The sequence below is a fragment of the Anopheles arabiensis genome, chromosome 3 (genome assembly GCF_016920715.1).
Source record: "Anopheles arabiensis isolate DONGOLA chromosome 3, AaraD3, whole genome shotgun sequence".
NCBI classification, from domain to species: domain Eukaryota; kingdom Metazoa; phylum Arthropoda; class Insecta; order Diptera; family Culicidae; genus Anopheles; species Anopheles arabiensis.
The window spans coordinates 65,387,039-65,413,041 of record NC_053518.1 but is presented as its reverse complement, the minus strand read 5'-3'; the positions used below and the strand labels follow the sequence as shown (position 1 = coordinate 65,413,041).

At 42.0% G+C, this 26,003-nt stretch overlaps 1 protein-coding gene across 1 annotated transcript in view; it reads left to right on the top strand.

The window, feature by feature from the left end:
• The window catches only part of LOC120901146 (protein O-mannosyl-transferase TMTC2-like), a 103,424-nt gene that overhangs the window by 73,534 nt on the left and 3,887 nt on the right, over nt 1-26,003 (top strand). The window contains exons 3-4 of the mRNA XM_040308854.1: nt 17,276-17,453; nt 25,110-25,183. Of these exons, the coding sequence (XP_040164788.1) occupies nt 17,276-17,453; nt 25,110-25,183 (252 nt within the window). The remainder of the gene's footprint in view (nt 1-17,275; nt 17,454-25,109; nt 25,184-26,003) is intronic.

Below are 26,003 nucleotides of genomic sequence, written 5' to 3'. Positions count from 1 at the left end.
TCTGGTTGTTTTTGTTAACTATAATATATTGAAAAATCTCGCTTACATATTGCTCGCTGTGTAACATAAAAAATGTGAAAATTGAGGATGGAAAGCAGCATTTTTTAAACAATTGTAGATTTGTATCGTAAACGAGGTCTTGCTACCGATTTTTTATGTGTCGTAGGAAATGCCCTGTTACTGTAGAATAGATTATTGCAACCAAAAATAAATAAAAGTAAGAGATTTTCAATTTCACTTTCAATTTCATTTAAAACAATAATTCGTTCTAGCTATTAAATAATTCATTTATCAAACGAAGTATTGTGTTTGTTAAAGAATAAACATTAATTCACTTACGCAATTGAAACATTGCTGGACTTGAAACAAGAATTGCGAATAATTTTCTGTGAAAAAGATCTCTCCTTTTCAAGAGCTCTTGGTCAGTCCGAGATAATTGAAAGTTCAACATTGTTTTGAAGAGTTGAGTTAACATAATAATAATACACTGTTTTCCGGCTCTGTTTTCAATATGAACAGCATTATTAAAAACTTTCAACATGATTTTCAACAGCTTCCATGAACTGTGACAGCTGAGCTGTAGAAAAAACCTTGCGCGATTGTTCAATAATGCCGTTCACATTAGAAACTGACCCGGAAAACCCTGTTTTCCGTTGTCATAGTTTAAACATAATTCTTATAAACATTCCATAATTTTTCATCGATTGTGTTGGTTAGGAGAAAGCGGAGCAAAATGGGCATGTGGGGCAAAATGGGCACCTTCTATTTAAGCATTATTTCACTACAAAGATACTTTCTAATGCTCAAAATGTATTCATTATAAAGTTCTATGAACACCATGTAAGTTTCTTAAGCTTAAGCATATCGCAAAACGTCAGTATTTATTTTACACTTTTTCATGTTTTTAAGTTATTTTCATTCAATGTGGTGATTTCAATCTACAGATAAATGGAGGAGGCATACAATAATGCAAGAATAATCGTGTTTTATGGCATATTGAGCATATTAAGATATGTTGTAAGATGATAATTTTATGAATAGCTATTGAAAATTATCAATCGGTTGTTACCTCCTTGATCCAGTTTTCTTTCCTATAAGTGTGCATTTCGTGTTGGTCCCACTGACATCATTTTTTTCATTACTAAGCACTTGCATCTCAATATTTTCTATCAAATAAACCAAAACCCTTACCGTTTGCGTTTCTTACCGTACCAATCAAATTACACACCCTCAAAAAGTTCTGCAACAATCACACAAACTGTTCAATTTCTTTGAATGATTCGTCCGTCAATGAAACGCTCGTTCGAAAGCAAATACACCACACCTTCCCCTCCGTTTCTTTCAGCACACCAGGAATGGTTTATTTCTATTTGCTTTTTTTTCGTTCGTTCGGACGCTTACTCCACTTTGAAAACTTATCTTTAAATAAACAAAACGCTGAAGCTTACTGTAGCGCTTTTGAAAAAAGTAGGGGAAGAGTGTTAGAAAATGTTTTCCTCCCTACGCCAACCGAAAGCCACAACAGTGGCATAAAAATGTCCCACTCCAGTGTATGAACTAACAAAACGAAAAAAAAACGAGCTAGCAATTCCGATCGTAAAACCAGCTGTAGCGAAAAACTTTCGCAATAACTTTGTGTAAGGTAGTAAACAAACAATAATAAGCGTACTTCCGGTTTGATGAATCCTTTCCACTCCTCCCTGCTTCTCCCCTCCTTACCAAAACCAGTCGAACAGAATGAACGGTTGGGTGTGTTTGTTTTCTTTTTTTTTGTTATTTCGTTTCACTGCTCGCTTTACCCTCGATTTGTAAAGTGGAGTTTCGGTTTTGCCTTTGCTGCAGCTCGGCTAGTTTTAGTGGATTGTGTGCTTCGCGTACTAACAGCACTGCTGGCATTGTAGTAGTAGAGTTTGTTGCGGATTGTTTTAGTTCCATCCGTTGCATCCCTCGTCTCGTTTGCGAAAGTTTGCCATTTCTCCAAGCGTCAAAAACCGCTCCACCGACGTCAAACACTGTCAACAAAAATCAACCGCTTCGGTTGTGGATGGTGAAATCGGGTGTATTCGGTGCTGCTCATGCTTCTGCCGCAGATATAGTTGAACTTTGAAGTTAAAGTAAGTTTATTTTATTTTATTCGCGTCCTCCACGGAGTCGTCTCCTCCGCATTCGCGTTCGCTTCGCCCACTGTTTGTGCTGGGGAAAACGAAGATGGAAAGCGCTCCATTCCCCGGAGGAAAGCAATTCATTAGATCGCTCTGATGGAACGATTCTGGCTGGCTGGTTCCTCTCTTGCTTCCTGTATACTTTCCTTTATGTTCCTAGCCACTGCGAAAAAAAACCTGTAAGCTACAAGGAAAAGGTTATCTTGCTCCCGGTTCGATCGGTGTGGAGTTGAAATTTATTTTCCATTACATTTCATCACGCCAGCGCTGGTGGGTTGATTTGCTATCACTACAATTTGTTGTTTGATAGCTCTGGTCGTTTGACCTGCTTCTTCCACCTGCTTTTTCTGCAGCGCTTTCCGCCTTATTGCGATCGAGCTCTGTGCTGTGTATGTGTCTTTCCGTTGGCCTGTCGGTGGTTTTGTTTGCTTTGTCAGACATCTTTTGTTACTGCCACGGACGAGCATGATTTAGTGAGCGGAACATCCAGAAAACGTCCTTTCGACGACATTCCAGTCGACGGCAGTACGCTCCTGCTTTTGGGATTGTGCAGCCCGAGTACAAACCAGCACGAGCGCAAAACCTCAAACGAACCCTCCTTTCTCCTGGTGTGCGTTTTTGAGGGTACAGCGTGCTTGTCGCTCTTTGCTTTCTTGGAGGTTTCAACTGCGTGTTTACCCAGAATTTAGTTCTGTTGCGATTATTTATTCTGTCATCCGTTTGTTTGCCATTTTATTCCCACACCACCCTCAGCCTGTCTGTGTGCAGGCTTTTGGCGAAACGCGAGAGCTCCCCCCCCATTCCCCCTTCCGCAAACAGCAGCAGAACAGTTTGTTTGTTGACGAAGCGCTCTAACGCGCTGTCGGTTTGGTTTTGTTCGGGTTTTGGGCGACGAAGGGTTTCGGGTTGGACTGGCATGGAAACACACAAAACAAAAGCGACTGAAAATGCGTCCCGTTCGATTCATGTGTGTGTGTGTGTGTGTGTAAGTGTGTGTCTGCTCAGTGCCACTTGTCGATTGCATGATGAAAGTATGTGCCGGCGACTACTGTCTCCGGTCCCGCTCGCGGTTTGTTTACCGTTCGCACCAGCTCGCAATAAACAAAAATGATCTACCAGCGACACGGGTCGGCGCGGTTCGGCACCGCTTGTACGCTTTGTTTGGACTGTAAAATACCGTCGACGTACCATGGTTGGCCTCATCTGTACGGGCTCAGCGTACAGGACGGCATGCGATGTCTTCCAGCGTATTGCTGTACAGTGGTTTAGTTTCATCGCTGGATCATCATCGGTGCGGAAGAAAAACGACAAAGAAACCAGAGTCCTACGAAACCCACCAGGCGTCTCCATTTCGTACGACGACGCCCGAGCGAAGGGGAAAGATTTTCCCCGAGGCGAATAATTTATTTATCGCATCACGGTTGGCAGTAAAATTAGCCATGTTGCATGTTGGGGCGCAGTTTGGCGCGCGTATCGGAGCAGGAAATAGGGACAGCACGGCCATGGTTTGCCTGCTGCTGCGCCCATGGAGACGCCTGGTGGCGGACGGCAATTGAAACGAATGAATGATTGTGGCCGGCTGTAGCAATTCTGACAGCACTTTTGTCATACTGTTTTGATTCCAGCCGGCGAACGGAATGCTCAGTGGAGATGCAGCACGAACGGGGGTAGTACTGGTGCCTCGCAACGGTTACGCAAGCTTTGCGGAAAATTCGGTAAAAAAACTATTTTAACGTTTTCTTCAAAACTGGAAACAGAAACCCCTCAAAACGATTTGCGTCAAAATACAGTATAGCATTGGTTTTGGAGCTCCGCACCACCACACGTTTTGTCAGTGATTTATGCGACGAACGGTTTGGGAATTAATTTGTCATAAAACAAATTAGCCGCTGTACAAATTTATTGACAGGAAACAGCAGTTCGGTTGCTTCCCACGTTCGGTGCTGCCGTGTATTGATTTCGTGTTTTCCATTGTTCGTTTCCTTTACCTCGGTGTGGTGCGATGCGGAATGAGGCAACGATGGGGGAAGTGAAATATCGTGGAGAGGAATTATTAATTGTAGCAGTTATGGGTTGTTTTATCAATTTCTGTTTTCGGGCAGTGTGCACGAGCGCGGAATTGATTTTCGGTGAATGGGTCTCGCTTTATTTCATTCCAAGAAATGGTTTCGTAGCAAGAAAGGAATCAGCACCTTTCATTGCTGATTGTACAAAATTGACTATGCTTGGATGCATCAAAAGGAACTTTTTAAGCACAACGATCGTTGGGGAAATAATTAGAGTTAGGAAATCCAATGGAATTCTATGATAAATCAGATTTATAAATAGGATTCATAGTATGTTTCTTCTATTTGGCGAGGTGTACTACGCGGACATGGCCTGTATAGGCTGGCTTTCGAGACTTATTTCATTACCACGCAGCTAGATAGTAAATCCTTTCTACAAGGATACGGTTCATTGTACATTTGAATCCTTCATAGTAATGCAGCAATTTGTGTTTCGATAAGTGGAATTCATATCATTTTCATTTAAACATTCGATCGTAGCAATAGTAAGACATAAACGTGTTTTATCTAACATATGTTTTGAAGAAATGATATAAATTATACGTTGATGTTGAACGATACCTAATTCATTCGGAAATTATACATCATTTAATATGTTGTTACATTACTATCTTACATTCTAGCCCAGGAAGTATTTAACAAATTGTTTTTTTCTCTTGTGTTCTATCATTAAATATGATTCTTTAAATTGTTTATTTTTATACAATTTTTGACGCTTAAGGATAGCTCGCAGAACTTTGACTTTTTTACAGTTTTAATAGTTTAAACACATGAATTTTTATTACTATTTTTTCGTTTAGATGTAAATGATGAATTTATTATGCTATTTAGTTATTTAAGCTCCCAGCGCAATTCTCATTGGCTGGAAGTCTGCTCTCATACCCATACTGACCAAATTATTAAACAAATCCTTGCAAATGAAATGTTTCCCGTGTTTTTGGATATCATCGTGGAAGTTTTCTGTTTATTTAAAAAAAAACTGATAATACTAATGTCTGCCGATATCGTGGAATTTCTATGTAATGTGCATGCAGTAACCTGTGCCTTTTCACCGTTTATTTTCAGTATCCAAAATGGCTTCATGCTGAAACGATTGATTGATATCAATCTAATATACTTACTCAACTTTGGCCCTCACCAATATTGACAAGGGCTTACAGGTTGATGTCATTTATACTGACTTCTGTGCGGCTTTTGACACAGGCTTTTGACGCGGCTTCTGCGTGGCTTTTTTTGTTGCTATCTAAATTATTAAATTATGGTTTCCACGCAAATGTTATTGAGTGGTTAAGAAGTTATTTAACTGATCGTTACATTAGCATTAACATAGGTACAAGCGTATCTTCTTCATGTAATAATGTATCTGATGTTCCTCAAGGAAGTATATTAGGACCTTTACTATTTATAATAGTTACTAAGGATGTCGTGTTTGCTATTCCTTGTTTTAAACTGTTGGTGTACAGTGACGATCTAAAAATATTCATATCTGTTAAATGTGAAATGGGGAAGAATAAGGGGAATGTGCGCGTGCGACGGAATGTGCGCGAGAAGGAAAGAATAAAGAGAACGTGCGATAATGAACTAGGAAGGAGAACGCGGTTATGGCGGGTAACGCGGAGCGAGAGGGAAGATGGGCAGAAGCCATAAAAGCGGTGCGCGCTTTGGGGACGGGGAGTTAGTTTGGGAACGATACGCGAACTGTGAAATGTGAACTACTTAACGAGATGTGCGAATAAATTGTGTAGAACTTTACTTTCCGGTGTCCATGTTTACTTCCCATATCACAGCTAACTTCATATAAATGTTTGGACGACTGTAAAATGTTACCAGAATCGTTAAACTATTTTTCCGTTTCGTGTTTTAATGACAAAATGTTATTTAACGTTGGCAAATATAGTTACAGAACATTCTCAAGGGGAAAAACTTACTATTTATAACTACAAAATCAGTCAAAATAGCATTCCACATTTTTCGCAGGTTCGGGATTTATGAGATATTTTAGACAGTAGGCCCAGTTTAACTTGACATTTCAAAAATATCGCCACTAAAGCTCTTACACTATTCGGATTTTTATTACGTGTCTCTGCCGATTACGAGAATCCTTTCAGTTTAAAAGTATTTTACTGTTCTTTAGTACGTCCCATAGAGCTAGAGTTTGCCAATGTAGTTTGGTGCCCACATAAGATTGCACATGTTGAAAAAATGAAGAAGAAAAAAATGAAAAATAAAAATCATTCGCGTCTTGTTTTCATCGTCTTCCCTGGTCAAAAATGTTCACGTCCTTCTTATACTGCTTTTTTTTTATTTGCTTCTCTACTCTTTATGAGGCCTTCAAAGAAGAAAGCTATTAAGACGCCCCCTTTAGAGCGACTGGTTTTGGTTTAATATATCCATTTGACAGTTGTGACAGCATATTCGAGCTAGTTCTACGGCACTTATTTAAACACGGCAAATGTAAGCAATTAGCCCGATAATTTTTATTTAAATACACAGATGTAAGTAAAAGCGTTATGTTTTTGATAAAAATATATTTAAAATTATATAATTTGCTATGCTGTTTTACACATTTCTTTTAGTTAAGCCGAATTTTTTAAACGTGAAGCGGAACACCCTTTAGCAGAGCAAATGAACCCAGCAACCCAGAAAATAGTCCACTCAAACGAAAAATTAACTGTGTGCAAGCAAGAAGAAGATTGTTGCGCACACACACACACACACACACACACACACACACACACACACAAAAGCGAAAAGTTAATGCTCGACTGAGCCTTGCCGTTGACTGCAACCCTCATCAGCTGAATGGGTTGCAATTTGAACCGCAAGCCCTTTCATTTCTGCGCGTGGAAATGCAGCAAAATTTTCATCGAATGTTATGCACATCAGGGAGAAAAAATTAAACGAAAAAGAGCGTCAGAGAATGGGAGGAACAACTGTGCCTGTCAAGCCGGTGTGTAAAAACATGGCGGAAATATATTGCCGAAAAAAAGGCTAACGTAACATAATACACACACACTCACGGTGGGCAGGGTTGTGGCTTCTGGGGTGGAGCGGCCACGCGTTTCGGTAAGATGAGACACATTGAAACCAGATGGCGCACACTCACACTCACACATGGCGAAGGGAGAATCTCATGCGGAAACAATGTACGGGCGCCCCCATGCATACACACGCTCACGCTTGCTTCGCGCGGAAATCCACGCTCGAGAGTTTTTGCTGTTGCCCCTGTGCCTTGTCTAGGCCGTGTGGAAATAGTGAAAAAGTTGTACAAAAAAAAACAACCTTCACCCCTTCACCTACGCTTTCCGGTGGCTCGAAGCGCGCCAGCAAAATCATACAATGTGTCAGCGCGTCAGCGTGTCGCGGCGTGCTCGCGTGGGTTGGCTCCGGGACGGCGGTTTTTTTGTTGCTCCTCCGTCACTCCTACTCCCTTTGGGTACACGCTGCGTTCCTTCTGCGCTGTCTGGCGGTAGGGGTTTTTATTATTTATTATTCCGGTTTCAGCATTATCGAATAATAATGATGTTAATGTTCAAAACATAAATTTTCGTTTATTTTCCGCCCAGTTTATCAATAACCCATTTTCGGCGAGCGGCTCGCATCAGCCGGTGAGCGTTTGCTGCTGTTGTTGTTCTTTTTTTCTCTGTCCTGTCTCCACGTAGCTCCCGTGTGGTTTTCAGGGTGAGCGTTTCCGTCCGTTTCGTTGAGTGCGGTGGAGGGAAATATTTTCGCTTGGGGAAAACCACGCTTATGCGCCCGCTCCCACTCCGCTCCATGAAATGACCGAACCAACCCCCCCCCAAACGGGGTAAAATGAAGGGGTGCACAACTCGGGACGGGTGGACTTAATCGTAGCATTCCGAAAAAGGGTGCCCAAAAACTCCACCGACCCGAAAGGCCTGTGGTGACGATGGACGAAATTGTGCGCCTGTGTGACCTTTTTCCCTCCCTACCGAGCCAGGCGTCAAAAGTGCGCCAGGGCGCGGGTCAGTGCAGGAGGTGTTTTAATGAAAGACCATGAGCGTATAAATCAGCGGTCACCATAAACGCCATAAAGCTGTCAGTGCAAGTGGCCGCATTTAGCTGGAAAAAGTTCAACCATTCGCGCCAACCCGAAAGCGATGCTGGAGCGGAGTGAACGAATGGTGCATCCCGGGGACAAACAACGTCATCTACAGTGCCGCGTGCGTTCTTAATTTGCTCCAAACCTTGCAGCTGTGTGTGGCATTTGCGTCGATGGTGGCACTGTTGTCACGTGTACCGTGTACCGGTGACCGAAGCTACCTTTTACCATCTTTACCCATCTTTACCACACCAACATAGAGGGCGAGGGAAAAGTTTTGCCCAATACTTTTCGGCTCCTGTAGCGCTGTCGATGCAGTCGTGGTTTCGACTGCGGTACGCAACCCACTAGCCTAGAAGAAGCCTTACCGAATGCGTCGTTGATCGTTAATAGATTCATTAACGATAACATCATCGATTGAGCTTGGTAACCGGCACCGACATCCTTCCTCCGACGCCACAACGGTTCCGGAACACATTACGCCCCCGCCGGAGAGCTGGAAAGAGTGAGACAGGAAACGCGCTCTATGCGGACGAGGAAAAACAAATTCGAAGGAGATTGGGGAGGAGGGCTCAGTGTTAATTACAGCCCAAAAAGTAAAAATCATTATCATTAGCGTTAGACCCGTCGGTTGGAAAAGGAAAAAAGCGCAACGCTTTGGCGCAGTTTTCTACGGGCGTCCCCGGGGAAGGCAGAAAGGCACCCAGAAATGACCTTAATTATAGTAACTATTCAAATCAGCGCCAGGCAAACGGTCGTCCAACAGTGGAGAAAAGAAGGTTGTGTGTGTGTGTTTATCGGTGACACAGAGTGGTGTTTGTGGGAAATTAGATGCAACGAAAATGGTTGCTCCGTGTAGGTGCTTCACAGACGAGAGCTCTTGGGTTTGCCTAATGGACGACTAAAGGCACAAAAAGTATTCCTTTCCCCTACTTTCATGTAATGAGACTTGAATCAACAACAAAAAACCGAGGAACTTGGGGCTTTTGTGTCCATCACCCCGCAAAAAACACGATACGGAACTACTGGCCATGCTGTAGATAAGTGATTATTTTGGTAGAAAAGCGACAACAGCAGGAAAACCTGCAGCAGCAAAGGTGACCCCAACGACCAAACGGCTCATTAGGATGAGACCACCAGCGCACATCAAAGCGGAGCCCATCGCGTAAGCACAACACAACTGTATTAGCTACTGTCCGGTGCTCGGGCAGTGCCAAGCGTGTGATAAGCATTCGTGTCGGTGATTGGATGTTGTTGTAGAGGAGCATTGTGGGTGTGAATGTGTCTGTGCGAGTAGCCATTTAATTTTACACTCTATTGAGACATTTGCAATCAAAATTGGGGGATGATTGCGAGTCACTCAATGCGGGGACAAGAGGGAGAGAGTGCTGAAGCTGTGTGATTGTAAAAATGGAGTCATAATAATTGACAATCGCTCCAGGGGAGGATGCCCCAAGGGCAGTTGGAGCTGCTCAGGCTGATCAGGCGCGTTGGTTGGTGTGAGCAGATTTTGTTTGGGCGTAATTTGATTATTTGATTCATAGCGCTTATTACGAGAGATCTGTTATCTGAGCGCTAATTTTGGCTTGCTTGATGCTCTGACTGTAGTTTAGTTAGTTGAAGATAATAAAAACAAGGATTTACTTCCAGCTTTAGGCGCGTCATAAATGTAGCTTTTCTTCTTTAAAGTTACAATGCTTTCATTTTAAGTTTTCGTCTGGAAACCATTCATTAGCTGGGTTGATGTATTTCCGTACCTGTTTTAGATTGTATGTATACAATCGTGTATCTTGGTAATAGTCTACAAACCATCAAGTGTCTCAAAATATATTTCATTTATGTTGTTTTTTCTTTGCTTGAATGCCATTGTAATAACATTAAAATTTTAATTAACTTTTTATAACAACTTTCATCATTCTGGACAAAATTAAGCTTTTATTTCGATACATTATGAACAAACAAAATAAATGCAAAGAAAAATAAATGAATAAAAATCAACACTTACAATTTGGCTCTTGCAGTTTTTACGACGAGCTTAAAAAAAGTCGTTGAGAACGTTAACCATCTCCTAAATAGAACTGTTGAATATTGTTTGTTAAAGTTGTTGAAGAGTCCTTTTGCTTCGTTGTTTAAATATAATTCAATACAAAAGTTTGTTACTTGAAACTAAAAATAATAAACAAACGAAAGAAGTTTAATAGTGCAGTTTAGTTATTGAGTGCGTTGAGCAAGTTAGTGAAAAGTTTGTAAACAATACGGATAGAACCAATGGCGCGTCAAACGATGGGCGTACTGGAAGGCCACCAGAGGCCTCGGTGATCTAGCGGGCCTCGTCATTGTGGATGTTAGACAGAGCAAGAAACCGTCAGAGCAAGAAAAATTGTGGGAAACGGCCAACAAATCGTGGGAAGGCACCAAAAAAAATATGGGAATCCATCAAAAATTGATGGGAACCAACCAATAAATTGTGGGAAACCCTCTAAGTGAAATGAAGTTAATGTAATGGGAATTGGACTATATAGCACCCTTGATGGACAAATCCAACAGGAATTTCCAAGAAGCCTGTCCAAAAAGAGTCGACAATTCGCTCTACATTGAAACATTCGTTATTCGTATTGTATCAGGTTGAGGTGTTGGTATTTTTGATGATTTATGTTACTTTTGCTCTTACCATTCTTCAAAATACTTCCAAATGAGATCCATATAGGTGGCCGAATTGGAAATCAGCATTAGCTTTAAGCATTAGATTTAAACAATTCCTTGTTGTTTTAAAAGCAGCTCCTTATAAATATGCCTTGTTTATTTAGAATTAATATTATCATTTACAGCTCCCAAACAAACTTTTCAATTAGTACTTGATGGTTCCGCTTTCGTACAATCATCACCACTTGCAATCGAACCTGGTTGCAAACCTTTCTGCTACCAGTGCAATGGTTTCCCTTTGCACGCTGAGAAAACGCCTCCCTGCATGCATAATAATTAATTCATCAATTTTCAAACACTTTACCCCGCTTGGTACAATGCAACATGGCACACTGCCCGCACTTCACGACTCCTTCGCTTGCCATCCTCCTTCGCCGCAGCTTATCGTTACAGCACGCATAATGAAATATAATGAACCAGTAATTTAGCGCAGAGCGCGTGCATAATGGTGGTTGTGGTTTTCTTCCAAACAAGCTACCACCGTCACTACTGGCCTCGGTAGCATTCACACAGGGCATTGAAATAATCCACTCTGTCGATGGGGCCTGGCCAACAAGAGCATCCACGAGCATCATCGACGTAGTACAGTCAGTTGTTACTAAACTTCGGTAGCAAGCATTTGGAAAATTCGGCCCCCTTTGCTATATTGTTCAAGAGGACGAGATCGCACACACACACCCACACACACACACATACACACTCGAGTGGCTCTGATTGACTTTGATTTTGGGATGGGCAGGAAAGAGGAATGATGGTTGGGCTGGAATCGAGATGGAATTATTAAGAGCAAGTTTCCCGGGAGCACACGAGCCAGCCCTTGTCTTTCCCTGCATACATACATGTTAGCGCACGCGTGTGTGTATGTGTGTGCTACAGCGTGGAATTTAATTAATATTGAAGCTTATGAGTAAGTGGCATTGCAGCCGTTGAGCCTGTGTAAAGTCAAAGTCGAAGTTGTTGGGGCGAACTGCGAGAATGCATATAACGAAGAGCGCGCCTGTAAGGGAAACTTTGGCTTTGCACAACACACGGAGAGTTCTGTAGCGAGTAAGGAAAGGAAAGTTTGGTGTGTGTTTTACTTGGGCACACACACATACATACATAAGTTGTTGGTTGGTTCGAGAGCGGAATCGTGTACCATGTAATGTTTAATAACAATTTCGTGCACACATCACAAAAAGGGAAATTGAAATGGAATTTGCAGGATGGATTTTAAATGTGGTATTATGCATAATCAGTTTTGCAAAATCAAACACATTTTATCATATAAATTAATAATTAAAAAAAGGAAACAAAAGGATTTACAAAATATTCTATATCTAGTGCTTAAGAAACTCACATTGAATATTTGTTTTCATTGAAGAGTCAAATAAATACGATTGACTCATCTTTTTTTGTGAACAAGCATTTACAAATGTTGCCTTGTTTATTTTTGTCTATCTGTAATATAAAATTAGCAGCATTGTTAGGAACATTTTATGGAGAAAAAAAATCATACAAAATTGTTTCCTTATTTGTTTTGAATGATTTTCGTTTTTTAGGTTTTGTAATGATGTTGATTCAATGTAATACTCGTAGAGTTAAACGATCAATTTGAAAACAAAATTTCTACTGTTCGAAAACTAAATCAATCAAAAACATTTAACATAGTCTGTCTGATAAAACTGTTCAATGCAGCTCCGCACAACAAACACAGCTAAAATAACATAGCAAAGCTACTGCCCACCATTAAACGTCAATTGAAGGGCGAGCTTTTGCGTGGAAGTGAAGCGCAACAATTTATGGTTCATTATTGAAATAGATTCAATCACGACGGTGGGTGCTGGTGATGGTGATGGCAACCACCCAGCCATTCATACATCCATCCTCACACAATCCTTCACGCGGGAAGGGTCGTATATTACCGCAGCAAAGCCGTCGCTCGTTTCACAATTAGGACTCGGTCCGAGATGTGTCTGACAGTCTCGGGCAGGTCATTCCATGATGTTGGCGCCAATCAACACACAACACATACACATATCCTGTCCAGGACGAATCTTGATCTACGAGACGTGCGGACTCGCCTCACAAACACACATACACACACATACGCAGACCATCAATCAGCCCGGGGAAAACCGACGGTCTCGGGAATGCAGTGATTTAGATTGTCAAACCGGTCAGACCGGTCAGACGGAAGCGTTGCTCGCGGTGTAGGGGAGAACGTCTGCTTATGGAGAAGCAGTGGGGAGAACCAGCTTCCCACAAAACCGGAAGGAAATTCATAACGTGTAAACATAAATCTAGATAGCAATTAAGTTGGCAATAAAATCAAAACGATAACGGGAAGCGGCCTCCAGCGAACTCGCTTTCTCTGTTATATTGTGAGAGTGTGTGTGTGAGAGTGTGTGTGTGTGTGTCAAAAACCCATGGAGCAATGGCCAACGGTCTGGGGGCATTGAATCGATCTGCGTGCGTACGGATGAATAAATAAAGACTTTTCATGCTTCACCGGCGCCCGGGCAAGGGAAGCGCAAAAGCAGGAAATAGGGAAAACAGTGTAAAGAATAGTGTACAGAGGCAAGAAGCAAATGGGGCGAGGGAAGGGAAACTCTCAACCGGACGCACACGCTGCCGTGCTGACTGTGGCCCCGTTTGCTAAATACCGCTTATGTGCAGTGAAGCACGGGTTGAAGCCGGGCAAAACGCCGGAAACCGAACCCCTTCATGTGCCATAAATTGTGTGCCCGGTTTGGTCGCACCAAGAACCCACCCTCCCACCCATCCGAGCCAGGAATCGGTAAGCCATTTGCGGTCATGTAGACTAAATCGGTTAATGTTTCAGCTTTACGGCTGCCACGACCAAACAATGCCACAAACTCGTACACACCGGGGTCGATACCGATCGAGGCGCATGAAGGTGGCGATAAAGGGAGAAACCATTTAGTGGCAGCACATTTCCTTCGCCAGTAACTTTTCCCACCACCCACCACGGGTGGGCGGGTGGGTATGGTGAGAACAACATCCGTTTTCCACAGTTCGATTTATGTGTGTGTGTGACTGTGTGGTTTGTACCTGTCGGTATGTGTGGGTGTGTATGTGCACTTACTGTTCACATTTCCCAAGAACCAGAAGGTTGCAGTTTGCAATTGTTATTGTTACGCGCGACCGTCCTCACCGCGATGGCACTCCAGAGCGTGCCGGTGAACGCTTTAACGCATTGCTCCTCCTCGAAGCCTCCCCATCTCAACCCCTTTATTGTTTACCCAAGGCTCTCCCTGTGCGCTGTGCTATTTGACTTGTGTCATAACTCTCGGCCAAAGCGGCCGTGGCTGTGATCGCTTGTTTGGCTTATTTATTGAATTCTAGTGCAATGTTCCGCGCAAGACGCTTGCGGGTTGTGTGTGGGACGGAGCAGATTGATCGTTGCTGTTGGTTTGGTGTGCGCTGGCTCGCTATTAATTACCACCGATCGATTTCCTTCGCTCGATGCGCGTTCCAGTACATTTTGTCCAGTTCGAGTGATATCGGATTGACGCACCTGGCTAGGATCGTTTGTATAGGGACTTTGGAAGCCGATCTGCTGATGATTGATTAGATGTTGTGAATTATTACAACATCTATTGTTTTCCGGTATGAAACATGCAGTCTTAGCTACGTGCTTGCTATTTTGTGCTTCAAATTTCCGACATGAAGGCTGCTCCCAATAACCTTTACTGAGAAATTCAAATACATGGTATAAGTAATAGTTAGGTAGATCATGTGTCAGTTAGAGGTATATGGTTTGTGGAAGGTTTCAATAGTTCCTTTGTCTCTCTCGATGCCCTGAAGTGTATTAGTGATGTGTGTAGAATGTGAATAAATCCCATAATTAACCCATGATAGAAAGTGTTGCATCTTACAGAAATCAATCCTTGTCAAATATTATAAAATATCCTGCTTTTTGATATCATCTTCAATTTAAAAAGAACTTTTTTACATGATAAGACAGAGAGTGCTTTAAAACTCCGTAGACCAAACAACAAATTTATTTACGAAATATCTTCATACTCCAGTAGAAGGAAGAAGCTGCCGTAACACAACCGTCCGTACCAAATGTGGCCTCAAATTCACTCATGTTTGAACTCCTACACAAGATATTGGAACAGATGTTGGATAACTTAAGTGTCACATTTCAAGAACAACCTTTTTTTCGTGGGAAAAAAATGTTTTATAAAAACATTGGAGTCATTCAATTACACATTCTGTTCAAATATGGCGGCTGAAACAAAATTATGTCAGTAGAACGAGTTCTACTGTGATGATCAGAGGTGAGACGCAGTTGGTTAGACACAGTTGATCGACAGAACAGAAATATCGTGACTAAGTGAGTGACCAATACTTGGGTGCTAAACGTAATGTCACCAAGCATATGATTGATCCATCAACTGCTTAAGTCTCACCTCATATTATGTTAGTGGGGCCCTTTCCGTTTGAAATTCGTAGGTTGAAATTTCAGCCTGTCAGCTGTTTGCATTGTATAGCAGTTTTCGAGCAGCTATCTAAGTGAGTATAATATACAGGTGGGCTTATCCCAAGGTGTATGAATTCAGAAGGCTGATTTTTATCGCTTCTGCTTCTGAAAGAAGATTTTAAGAGTATTTTGAGTATTCGTCAAGCCTCCAGAAAGCTCGTTGGAGCAAAAGTTTTCACTCGTTCTGTCGAAAAGTGATATTCAGATTTGGTTATAAAAAATACTATGAGACCACCTGGACTACATACACTTTGATTCCAGATTTCACCACGTGATCTCTTTAATGCACCTTGGGGTAAATGTAAACAAAACAGTGATTTCGAGCAGGTACTCGAATCTAATTCTAGCTTTTAGGCTAAAATTTTCTAGACTGAAAATCGCAGACTAGTTTTTTGTGTGGTTTTGTATGGATTGTTTACATGATGTCAGCCTCCAACTGTCAAACTCCATACAAAAAACTAACTAGAATCGTGAAGGCCCCCAGTGTTAGAGATTGCAGTGCCGTAGGAAAAGAATAGACAAAAGTACGTGTGGTTCGATTGGAGTGATGATGAAGAAGGAAGTTTTATTTGATACAAAATGGTCCGAGTTCATATAACAGAGGTGTGTAGTTCAGAAAAGGGTTATTCCGTTTAGAGGTTTAACAGTTAACTGTCCCGCGTTGCACACAGGGTGGTCCTGTGTCCAACACTTAGTTGTGTACGTGAGCTGATTTGAGCTTCGTTTCAGTCATGAGTGTTGCTGACTGAAACAGTGCCATTTGGCAGCACTGTTCAAAGCCACAAAAAATTATTTTTTGTGCTTGCGCCGGCATTAAGCTAAGCTTGTCAGTCAGAATATCCCGTTGGACACAAGCACTCGTATGTCGTGTTCGGTATGTCATGACGCACTTTCATTGAGTATCACCAATGAGCATCAAGCTACTACGAATATGTTTATTGGTATCGTTGGTGAACATCTCGCGATGCTTATGTCATTTCACAGAACTGCGGTCTATACCGGCTACCGAGACTTATTTTGTACCACACGGCCGGATGGTCAGACATGGCTACTCATTAGGAGGCGGCCTATATGAAGCTTGAACGCACGACGGGCATGTTGTTACATCGTGCATGCTGACGATTGTACCACGGAACTACCCGTGGAATGGATTCCAGACAACAAAAGCACAGCACAGCAAAAACTTGCACCATAGAAAGCATAGATTGAGGAACATAGTGGATAGTTAGTGCCTAATACGACTTTTACACGACCTAACAACAAATCGGGATAGATTTTGACATATTTTGGTAGGACGGACGGAATCTGGAGGACGATGTCATCACAATTTCCTTAAATATTGTTTTAGATATTTGAAAGATGAACAAACACGCAACAATAAAGGTCGTATTTGCTTTTATTTGTTGCAAGAAAAGGATAAGTAAAATATCATAGATATAGACATCATTGGTGGCTCTTCCATATAGCAGTAGCCTACCAAGGGATCGAGCAGGTGGCAGAGAACCTCGGATTGCAGATAAACGAGGCAAAGACCAAAAATTTTTACTTATTCTTGAACAAAGTGTATTTTAAGTGCATCCAAAAACAGAAGATTGTTTCATACTAATTACTAAAAATACTGGTAGCATATATAATACCTTAAAGCCTAAATGAATTCAACTTATTTCAAAATGCTATAAATCTCCCGTTTTGTCCTACATCCTTATTGCTTAACGTATCCACCGACCGCACGTGTTAATGTTGCTATATGACCTTTTTTCTTTTTCTACTTTCCTCACTCCACCTCTAGCCTCAACTATCTGACCTTCGGTCTGCGCTCCGTCTGGTTTCATGCGACAAACGTGGCGCTACATGCCGCCGCCACCGTGCTGTTCACGCGCGTCTGCCTCACGATCGCGGGCCTGCGGCAAAACTTTGCCATCCTGGCCGGCGTCCTGTTTGCTGTCCATCCGATCCACACCGAAGCGGTAAGTACGAAATGCTCATCATTGGCACATGGCAAACCTTTGTTTTTTTCCCACTCGCTTCAATTTCTTTGCTCCCCTTCTTCTCGTTTTTGTTCGTTTGCTCTTTTGCATTCCCAGGAAAGAAAAAAAAAACAACAACCGCAAAGTGTACAAGCCGACCCGGAAGTGCAAAAACGAACGAAACTTCCGGGAGCGACTGATATTCGTGCACGTTTCGTGCCGGTTTGCTCTGCAACCAAACCACTAACCCGATCTGTCCGGGTGTACTGGTCAAGCAGAGGGACATGTGGACGACATGTCCCAAGCCTTTCGTTCTCGTTAGTTTAACCCACGACTAGCCCGGCCCGTGTCGGAAGTAGTACGAATGGGATTTTGCGCGTCCCAAGAAGTGGGCTTGGGTGGGAGAAGAGTTCATTTTCACCAACCCACAAGACCAACTGACATGACTCTCGACCGGAGAGCGCTCGGGAAAAGCGATCCGCAATGGGAAATTGAATCAACAGAATGCGAATGCAAATTGAACCTCGCGACGAATGGAACGGACAACGGCAAAATGGCGGAAAAATTTGCCCCACCGACCGCAAGGGGGGGGGGGGAGGATAGAAAAAACAAGAAACAACTGAAATAACATCCCAACTGATTCATATTTGTGTGCCGCTGTGTATGTGTGTGTTTGATCGTGTGTCGTGCGACAAGAACAGACCATAAGCGTCAACGGGGTTGAAATAAGCTGCAAGAAAAATATTAAACAAAAAAAAAATACACACACAACATCGGTACAAATGGATAAAAGAACAAGAGTTCAAATCCTTCCCCACGTGGCTACCCTTCCCTCTTCCCCCTCCTGCCCCACAGAGTGCGGTAAAATAAAGTTTCACCGTCTCCACCGTGGCAATCCACCGGAGAGGCGAAAATATTTTGCACCAGCGTCGCGAAAGCAATGAAATATTTCACATCATGGCCCACCGCGGCGTGGTGGTGCGGTGGGGACAAATCCTTTTGCACCGTGCCGGAGTGAGAATGAGAATTTGTTTCACTGGTTTCACCCAGTCCCCCGCCGAACCATGTTTTGTTTTGTTTTGCTGGGCGAATGAAAAATTGTCGCTCGCAGCTGTCCATTGCTGTCCGAACAAGCAAGCGGTTGGGGAGGGGGGTTTGTCACTTGTTATCAGAATGTTGTTACCGCTCTTCTCGTCTTTTCCGGTTCAACTCACCAGGCAATGGTTTGACACCGTCAAACACAGACCCACACACACTCACACAGACGGAGCGACATTTGCAAACGAACAGGTTCGATACAAGCCGTAGGTCTGTACCGGGAATTGGACACGGTCCGTTTTGTGCTGGACGGCGCTAATCAACGAAAGCGCTCCAACCGATGGTCCCACGCCCAAAGAAGGTAGGCAAGGTCGGGTTTTGCTTCGTTAGCAACGTTTGCCTTGTTAGCTCGGTTCCGGTTGGGAAGAATTTTGTTTCGCAGTCGGCATTTTTGACGGTTTTGGGAAATAGTTTTCCCTGCTGTGGTTAGATGGATGTTGTAGTTCTATCGTAAGGCTTTACTTTTTTCATTGTGAAGGTGCGATGAAACTGAGAGACGGGAAAAGAAGCGAAACAGGTTAATTTGCAAGACTGATATGGCGAACAATATTGTCGCGGAATTAAAATTTATATTTCACAACAAACGAGAATACGGTAGCGCTCTCAAGTACGTTCCGGCAAATCGGTTTCGCAAGCTTCAGCAAACTTAACAGTGTGCTCGGTGCGAATTCGTCTGACTTCTTTTATAAAACATGATACATATCCATGAAAACAAAATAAATCATGTGCTAGATATCAACAAAAAGTCCATCATTACGTTTTTTTTAAAGGAAATTGCATTAGATATTAAAGTCATTGCTTTCCGTGCCTGATTTTGTCATTCAAAATAATTTTGAAAATTATGCGACGACTTGTTTGATTTTATTGATTGACTTTATTGATAAAATGTAATCCAAATGCAATAACACCGATTTCACCGTTTTAAAATCACGAAAAACACTTTGATAAATGTTCTCCTAGGCGTAAAGATTACAAAATTAAGTTATAATACCAAAATATACAGATTTCTTTACATCTCACAAGATTACAAGTAAAAATTCGTGCCATTCAGCCTACAGTGGATGACAAAAATGGCACAAAAAGATTCGTCAAACTTTGCTCGATTTTCCGTTGCCATGATGATTTTGACAGGAATTTTCAAGCAGAAATGGTTACATGGAAACAAGGCTACAGATTGCTTCATTGAAATGAAATTGATTTATCTAATCAGTTGGAAGGAGCTTCTTAAATATTGTCTATGGCGTGAAGAAGTCTTTGTAGTATCTGCAGTGTTCATATTCTCGTGTCATTGTTTTGGATGATTTTACTGTAAAATTTAAAAAAAACTTTAACATATTTTCGATTTATAATGAATACTGTTGAATATAATCTATACAAAAGTACCTATACCTATGTACTCATACGTTAATTAATGTACTGCTAACATATTTAAATGAGATTTATCCGTGACATGAATTCAGAATCCATTATTCACCCATTTTCTATTTCTAGTCGATAAGCTGGAAAGCTCATTACTGGAACAATATGTATCATCCAGGTTAGATCCGTTTCACAATCACGTTCCACCATATTAGATTTCAGCAATTGTGTACAAACAAAAATGTATTTTATCATCAATCATTTTGGTTTATTTCTTCCTGTTTGAAATGGTTTTTAGTACTTAAAAAATCGTTTCAAACCGTTTTTTAACCTTTCTGGATACAATATGCTTCAGCTAAGAATATTCAACCAGTCATGAGCTAACTTGATCGGACCAGCCAAGAATCGGCTTTTAAACATATTTTTAGACTGAAAATCTTTAATTTGGCGTTAATTTGGCGTGTTGTGCTTGCTTCCAGCCGCTAACTGTCAAACTCCATATCAAAAAGCTGATTAGTATCGTAAAGCCACCTGGTCGAAAAGCTGCAATCTAGTCGAAAAACTTGCACTCCAGACAAAATTGAATAACCGATTATTTTCTAAGCTCCTAAAATTGATGCTCTTCTAAAAACAGACAGATCATCTCACATTGCTTCCAGTGGTAATCCCTTCGATCTCATTTGCATCACTAAAACTTCCTTCGAAAGTAAAACAAAACAGCTATGAAAACATGCTAGATTTATCGGCATTCATTTCAGCGGATAAATCCAAAAGCCCTCGGCACGATAGTTTATGCAGTATCTATCGAACGGGAATGCATATTCTAGCAGCTTCTTGCTCTCAAATGGAAACCCTAATTGAACTTTCAACGAGACAAACTACTTTGCATATCTGCACTAAGAAGAGGGACAAACATAAAGAAAAAAAGAAAGAAACTAACAAGCACACTCCAATTGCCCTTGCTTGCTCGGCAGCACTTGAACCTTGCCGACACTAACCTTCACTCCATTCCCGAAAATCTCTCTCTCTCTCTCTCGTTCTGCCTCTATTTCCGCTCGCTCGAAAGCCAATAAATAATCGAAACTTTTTCCATCTCTTTGATCCGCTTTGCTGGATTGAACGAGTCGTGCCGGACGGATCGATCCCTGATGGGATGTTTCCCGCTTCCCAGTGGAAACGCCATCGGAAGATTGGGACCAGATTTAGATCGATTTCCGTCAGGAGTAACACGCAACACGGCAGCTTGACGGGCACCGGGTGTGCTCGCTCTCTTAAAACTAGCTTATCAGTCAACATCCCACACCCCAGACCTTGGTCCTCTCCCGTACCCGTTCGGTAAAGTGCACACAAGTGAACGCTGCGACACGATGCCATCGCTTTTGCCATGATGTCGAAGTAAATCAAGCGCACACTTTTCCTCACACCGACCGTCGGGACCAGGTTTTGAGAAGGTAGAAGAAAATCGATCGAGCGCCTTAAAACTATCCCAACCCATTCAGGGCTCTTTGACACTTACCACACGCTGTTAGACGCCCTTGTCCCTTTGCCGTTCGTCGTGCATCAGCCGTCAAAGATAGTGTGCGATTAGCTCTGCAGCCGTCGCTCTCGATCGATCCAACCAGACAAGATACAAGAGGGTGTGTGTGTCCTTCTCTTTCTTCCTCTCCCTCTAGAACTATCGTCTATCTGCCTGTCACTGGTGTACTATGGCACCGATGTCTCCAAGCCATTGGGAATTTGGCTCTGGCTCTGGTTAATAGCTGCAAACAGACCGTGACCGACCCCGTGGAAGGGCTTTCCGGGCTGCACCACGCTCCCAAAATCGATCGAGCTTAAATTGACAAGTTAAATACCACGGCACGTTTCTTCGCCGCCCGTGGGAAGTGTTTGAAGGCAACGATATCAGCAAGGAATTTGTTTCCCTTCATGTCCCAGGGCTTTAGCCGTCCGCTGTAGCGCTGATGTCGGTGTCTTCCGGTGTCCATGCGCTCCTTTCCCGGTGTAAGGGTCGTGGTGCCAACGGGTACAACAAGTCAATGAGCAACGATTACGATGGTGTGATGATCGCTGGTCGTAGGGGGCGTCATCCACATTGCGGTTAGGAAGAAATCGAACGGTTTTTGCCCAACGCCCGCTGGAACTTATCATTCTAAGCAGCCGAAGAGGACACTTTATGAAAGGTACATCTTTAAACAAACCGTTTGCAATTTAACCTCCGTACCGGGCGCTTTTTTGTTGCTTCTGCGGTCAACCACTTCCGAGACACCTGAGGCAATCGAATCAATATTTTATCGACCGCCACCATTATTTCCAATATTTCCCTGAAGAAGTGCTCTATTTACAGCGTCGTTTTTGTTCGACCCGCCTGAATCGGCAATTAGTCGGTCAATCGTTGTCATTAGTGATAAAGCCCAACTGAGAGAGAGAGAGAGAGAGAGAGAGAGAGAGAGGGCTCGCCCATTGGGATGGCAATCATTTTGGATCGATTTTCTCGCGCGATTTTTCTCCTGTTGAGCTGTTACCGCTCCGTAGATTTAAAAATATGGTTCACGTCTGCTACCGACACGGTATAGTTTTCGGTGAGTGCCGGTGCCGCCCCTGATCAAAGGCAAATGTAGGCCAAAACGTGGCCTGACGTCTCAAGAAAACTTTTGTCCGCAGCGCAGAAGCGTGCCTATTGAAGCGTGTTCGAGGTTTAGGGCATGCAAAACAGCATAACATGGACAGCGCTGGGAATCACCCGGCGAACATCAAAGGGAGCGCGAAGTTGCCTAGGCTTTTTTTGCATTAAAAAAAACTGCCAATCAAACGTTATGTTTTCGATTCGATGATTGACGGCGTGATTTCGGAAGGTTGTGGAGCTTGCTGGGAATAAATTCAAGGTTTGCTGTTTCTGTGCGAGTGTGTTTGAGTTTTCGACGCTTTTCGCGGTAATTGAATTGAACGTGAAGTTTTTCGTCGATCGTTTCCTTGAAATGGGACGGGGTGCCTTTTGATTGATAACTTGCGTTAATGGGAATTTGCGTGAGGCACAGGTATAAATTATTTTAATTGCTCGAAACACTTTTGGCTTGCCGCATTTTAAAAGAATTTTCGTGGAACGAACATCTTTTTGAGCAAATAATGAGTGTGGCAGAATTGGAATCATCGCTGTTTCAGTTTTAGTTTATTGAAAGTCATTTATCCGTTCCATTTATTTATAATTCGGAACAGGATTAAGTTCGGCAAAGATAGCATCAATTCTGTTAATAATTGTGGAATGTTCCTTGATTTCTGTTTGACATTCCTTTATAGGGCAGAACTCCCCTATTTATGGGCATTACGTTCATAACCCATTGCATTGCTACGAATATCATTTGCTCATTGAATTGAATTGAATTGAATTGAATTGAATTGAATCAATTGAATATACTGCATATTTATTACGCTTTTCCTGACCATTAAGTAAATAAATCATCACACATTCGTCCAAATTTGATGCTAGCGGTAACATGTTTACCGTAGTTTGCTGTCTTTTAAAATATCTGTTTTTTTAAGGACAGATGATAGTTATTGTAGAATTTATATTCAACAAATAAGTTTAGGTAAATAATTACTTCGATTGCAAAAATTGGTCTTTACAATTTCAATTTAAAATGCATTTAAATCTAGCATCCAACTAATGTTTTAAACAGTTGGGTTGACTGCACTATTCCATGTTGATTTGAAATATTTTTAGTACTAAATCATCAAATTTGATGCAGTGTAACAAAGCAGAAACTGTCAAACTAGATAGCTTTATAAAAGCGGTCGTCAAACTATTTAGGTGAACGGACAAATTTTTCAAATTATTGATTGAGTCACGGTAAAAAAATATTTGAGTTTGTATTTTTAACTTTTTTTTTATTTTATTTTTTATATATTACAAAATAAAAAAAAAACATTAACGAAGAAATAAAAAATCTGAAAAAATATTGTTTCTGTCTATGGGCTCCTTTCCCTTTCAAGATCAGCAATAGCAGCTGGGCTTATCCCAAGTTGTATGTATATATAAGGATGATTTTTATCGCCTCTGTTTTCTGAATGAGGATTTTAAGAGTGTTTTGTGTATTTGTCAAGCTAACAGAAAGCCTTTTCACTGGTCCTGTCAAATAGTGACATTCAAATTTGGTTATAATAATCAGGTTATGAAACCACCTGGTCTAAATACACTTTGATTCTAAAATCAGGTACGAGTAGGTATTCGAATCTAATTCTAGCTTCGAAGCTGAAATAATCTAGGCTGAAAAGTATAGGCTAGTTTTGTGTGAGGTTTTGGATCGAGTGTTGCCATGACATGAGCCGCCAAATGTAAAACTTCATTTAAAAAAGCTGGCTTGAATCGTGAAAGGTCCCTGTATACGATTATATTAAACCATTTTAAAAACGAAATGATGTGTTAATGATATTAAGGAATTCGATAGATGATATTTTAAAGAAGTTAATTTTCTGATAAACAGATGTTATTTTAAAGAAGATGAATACAAAGTTCATTTTCACTCATATAATAAAAACTTTACTATCTCTAACAAGTATTGCGGTTAAAGATTCTGACAGAAACAAAACAAATTAAATTATACATTTCAATATTTAACTGGGATTGCAATGCACTGAACTTGAAACTTTCAGCCCAATTCAACTTCTATCGCCATCAACCTAACAAAAGGTTACAGCGCATAGCATTCAATAGTGTTTTTGAGAGATTTTTTTTGTTTCTGTTGCTCATGCTCTTCTTTTCTGCAATTAAATTCCTCGCTTTCTTTCTCTTTCTATTAAAATCAACTTCCCCATTGACCGTTCCAACCTAAACGGTGCCGGTACGTTAGCCATTTTGGCTTCATGACGCAATCATGGTGGTATTTTTAACATCGCCGGCTCACTTTTGCTAGCTTCCTTAGCATTCGCTCTTTTGTTGTTGTTATTTTTTCTAACTTCCCCACTGGCTTCTAAAATTCCTTGCGCCGCCTTTGGCATGCTGAAAACCAATTCCATTTTATGACCGGTGCCAGTACCGCCAGTTGTCCAACGCGCCAAAAAGACACCCGGCTCAGCTTCGCACCAGGCTCGGGGCAAATCTCAAATTTTATGTCTTAACATTTTCAGCCCTCCCACAACCATTGCTTCCTAACTAACTTGAACTTCTTCTTCTTCTTTTTCTTTTGCACGCATTTCTTTCTGCAGGTGACGGGCATCGTGGGACGTGCCGATGTGTTGGCGTGTATATTCTTCCTAATTTCGCTGCTAGTCTACCACGGGTAAGTATGACGCTTCCAGTTATGGTGCCCCGGTTCCCCAACGCTTAGCTTCCCGACATTATGCAGTGTGCGTACGGCGGGCTTTAACTACAAAAACAAGAGATGGAAAAAAGCACAAATCCACTCATGAAAAGCCGCCTGCCAAAAAGCGCTTACGATTTACGCCCTGGCACATCCAAACCACCGCTCAGCAGGAATGGCAAATCATAAACGTTCAATTTACGAAACGATTCTCGTAGGATAGTTCCCTCATCTTGAGTGAAAGTTTGGTGTGTTGTCTTGTTCTTGTGCTAGCCGCAGCCCGGGGAAACTAATCCCGAACCAACCGGCCCCCTTGGGAAAGTACAGGCCTGAATCCCACACGCTTACGTCAAAAAGAGGTCAAGCATGCATCTGTATTCTAGCCGGGCAGCGGCGGCTGTCCGTGATCTCTCCCCGGACGGTCGTCATGGCAAAAAGTTGCTCCATTCCAGCGCACATGATCCAACAGTACGGGGCTTTCTCTATGCCTGGATGGATTAACAACACAACACATCCAGCGTGTCAGTTTGGGAAAAGTGATAGAGCTATCGTTGGTAAAGAAACGAACGGATGTGTTATTTGACCACCGGCGAGGAACTCCTTTTTTTTTGGGCTGGGGGCATAGAAGGTGTTAAAAGTTTGGCTCGGTGTGTATTCACTAGCTCGTTTATTCTCATTTCTTGTTGGAGTAAGTTTTTCGTCCATACTGCCTGGACAGGATTAACAAAGAAATGTGAAGGCTAAATAGCTGAAGGAGGTACTGGTGGGACAAAAATGGCACAGAAGAATCTACGCACAC